This window comes from Mastomys coucha, unplaced genomic scaffold (genome assembly GCF_008632895.1).
Source record: "Mastomys coucha isolate ucsf_1 unplaced genomic scaffold, UCSF_Mcou_1 pScaffold23, whole genome shotgun sequence".
NCBI lineage: Eukaryota > Metazoa > Chordata > Mammalia > Rodentia > Muridae > Mastomys > Mastomys coucha.
In genome coordinates this window covers 112,724,941-112,728,356 of record NW_022196906.1, presented here as the reverse complement: position 1 = coordinate 112,728,356, position 3,416 = coordinate 112,724,941, and the positions used below count along the sequence as shown (strand labels likewise).

The 3,416-nt window shown below is 50.1% G+C and overlaps 1 protein-coding gene across 2 annotated transcripts in view; it reads right to left on the bottom strand.

The window, feature by feature from the left end:
• Itga9 (integrin subunit alpha 9) overlaps nucleotides 1-3,416 on the bottom strand; it is a 312,929-nt gene that overhangs the window by 22,727 nt on the left and 286,786 nt on the right. For both annotated transcript variants that reach the window (XM_031345861.1, XM_031345862.1), the window contains one exon: nucleotides 2,024-2,125. In XM_031345861.1, the coding sequence (XP_031201721.1) occupies nucleotides 2,024-2,125 (102 nt within the window). The remainder of the gene's footprint in view (nucleotides 1-2,023; nucleotides 2,126-3,416) is intronic.

Genomic DNA, 3,416 nt, shown 5'->3' with positions numbered 1-3,416 from the left:
GGGGGTGTACTTGTTCTTAAACTAGAAGTCTTTCTACTCAGAGAAGATTTTCCCCCCTACTAGAAAAGTTGAGAACACACCGCAGAACTGACTCTTAGTTTGTGGACCAAAAAGCCAGGGATGGGAGGAGCCTTCCGAGAGGGCTCTTTCGGGAGGGGCTGGGGGGTGGTGTGGTGGGAGGAGTCTTAGCTCTCTGGGGATTCTCCTTGGCCCTCCTTCCCCTCCCTCTGGGAGCGTGAAAAACAAAACAAAACAAAACAAAACAAAACAAAACAAAACAAAACAAAAACCCAACAATAGCTTCTGGCCAAGAGTTAGTGGGGAAAAAAAAAAAACCACAGCTCTCAAAACGGGAGAGTCAATGACTTGGAGCCCCAGCACGCCATGCTCTGTAGCGCCTCCCTGGATCCCAGGGTGCGGCCCGCACACCCAGCGCTTTCTCTCCATCAGCACAAGCGGCTTCATCTGCTGCACTCGGTTGGTTAAGCATTTCTGTTGGTGTTCCAGTGTTGATACCATGGTTTATCAGAGCATCCCAAATCTCGGGGTTGGGCATCCCTGACAGTGAACGAAGGCCGCCCTTCTCTTACTTTCCAGGTGAAAGGCCGAGCCAGCTGCTAAGTGGCTCTCTGTCAGAAAGCAGAGCCAAGAGCCAAGTGCCAACCCCAAATATTTGACCTGCCAGAAAAACTGAGTATGGAGGCCTTGAGTTTCATTCCGGACAACTTCTCCATGTGAAGAGCGGTCAGGCCGGACACCCAGCTCTGCACCGACTGTGGGATGGCTGACTTCTCATGAACACTGTCACCTAGACTGGCTGATGTTCTCATGATATTTACTGATAATAGGAACAGGACTGCCATGTCACTGAACCTAGAGCTCACTGCTTTGGTAGGACTGGCTGCCCTGGGATCTATCTGCCGCTCTGAATTCCCCAGAATTAGGATTACAGGTTTGGACTGCCACATCTGGTTTCTTACATGGGTGCTGGGGACTGGAACTCGAATTCATCATCTTTGCGCAGTGAGCACTTTACTGACTGAACCATATTCCAGCCTCTTATATCCTACTATGATGAAGTGGAAGCTCTCTGTTGAGGTTAGAAAATAAATTAACAGCTTTTTTCTGTGTAAGTATATAATTCTTCTTGAATTCACTTTGTCAGTTTGTTAAAGCAACACAGAATCAACGAGAGAGCGAGCAAGCCTTCTTAGAGGGAAGGTAAAATCCATGGGAGGGGTCAGGAAAGGGCAGCAGGTTGCACAGCTCCTCGGCAGAGCAGTTCATCGGCTGAGTTCCCTATCTGTGTCCCTGGGACTGAACTCAGGAGGGTGTCAAACAATGGATAACCCTTCTCTCCCCAGAGACAAGGAAAAAAGAAAAAAGAAAAAAAAAAAGCAGAATTCCAAGCAAAAAAGCAGAATTCCAAGCCTTTCTGTCCAGGCTCTCTCTCATTGGACAGCTAAGGCATGTGCAGGCTCTCTGTCATTGGACAGCTAAGGCAGGAGGCTGACTGTGTACTCTGAAGCCTGCCGGTTTCAAGGAGGACAAGGGAAGAAGAAGAGAGTGAGAGAGAAGGTTCTAGGTCTTGGCACCTTGACATGGCCTCTTTAAAACGAACAAACACTTGTTTCTCAAGCCCCTCCCACATCCACCCCACCCCAGGGCTTAGTGAAACAACACAGGCAGGAGAGCAGAAGAGATTTTTAGGGAAGGGCTCAAGAGAGATAAAAATAGCCTTGGCCTCAGAGTGGAAATCTAAGCCCTGTTGAGGATACTTCCAGACAGTTTTTCCTTTGGCCAATCACTGCAAGAAACTTTCAAATACCAGCGGAATCCTAAGAACAATGTTAACGCAACAACAGAGCCATGAGGCCTCCCAGGGGGCCCTGGAAGCCAGAGCAGCCTCGGCTTTGGGTCTACCACAAACCCTTCATCTTGGCTTAGAAAATGTCTTTCCTCTCAGATCCCAGCTCCAGGTCCCCGGCCTCTGAGGAGAGCTGTCCCAGGGCAGCTGACTTACCAGAGTCTCTTCTGGGTTCCCGTTAGCTATCTCCACCACTCTCAGAGCAGGCTCCACCTTCACCTTGGCTCGAGCCATGAACTGGATGACAGAGGAGCTGTCCTGTGGAAGAAATGACACAATTCACCACGGGATGCTTTCAAAGGACATTGAGAATGATCCGCCCGAGAGGTGGACTATGCCGAGCGGAATTCTCAGGGTTCCATACACAGTTTGTCACTGAACTAGCAGCATCCTCACCCCTGGTACCCAGCACATACACTGCTGCCTTCTCTTGAGAATTCCTTTGGACAGGGGAGGATGCAGAGTTACCATTGTGTCTTCCAGTAAGGAAAACATGCAAGCCTGTGTGCTGCGGTTTCCGAGTGGTGAGGGCTAGATAGCTCGAGGTGGATACTGACATATTCAGGAAGAGTGGAAGATAAATAAAGCTGTTTAATTGTGAGCAACAAATCCCAGCCTGGCATCCCCAGACGGCATCTGATTCCCATTTTCTAGTCATCTCCTTGTCCAGACCACAGTCCTCAAAACCATGAAAGCTTAGCTCTTCTTAACTCTTTCTTTGCTCTTGCATGAAGTTGTCTTGGGGCTAGATATTCAAAGAAGGAATCTGAGGGCACAGTGACAGGTGGGGGAGACAAACATCAGGTCTGAGGGGCAAAGAGGGGGACCTCTGAGCCTCAGGAAGTGGCTGCTGGCAGAAGCAGTTGAAAGCCTTGCTGTGGGTTTCCATTTCAAAGCCACCATCCAGATAACACGAACCTGGCTCCGAAATAGGAGTGGAAAAAGAATTTGGAAAAAGATGTGGGTTGGGAAAATTAGGAAAGGCCAGCGTCCTAGGTCAGATGAGGCTGCAGCAAGGACAAGCCACAGCCAACTGCAGCCCCTGAGGGATGGCTGGGCTCTGCCAGCCAGGTGCCAGCCAGGTGCCAGCCAAGGTGCCAGCCAAGGTGCCAGCCAGGAGTCCCTAGTGTTTTCAGTTCTTCTGCCACTCCAGGAAGCCAGTGTGGTTTGTACGCATCCCTAGAGCTCAGGTGTTGTGAATTTAATCCCTAAAGACGTGTGCTATGGAGTTCAGCTGGAGGCTTCTGGTAGGCATTCCGCTTAGGCAAGTCGGAAATGGGGTGTGTGCCTTATGGCAGTTTCCTGGGATTGAAATTTTCCAAGAGGGAGTAGAAGGCTTATGTGACTTGGGAAGTTAAGGAGAGGTCACCAGTCTGAGAAAGTGAAACTAGAAAGATTCTGGTATCATCCCTCCCAGCCCCTGCTTGCTGCCCCCCTAGCTTTAGGAAAGCAGCTGCTGGGGGAGGGGCCTCTGACCAGATTAGTTACAGAGAGGAATTTCTCAGAGCTGGGAGCTGCAGAGTCTGGGTTGTCACCTGTAAGGGGGTGG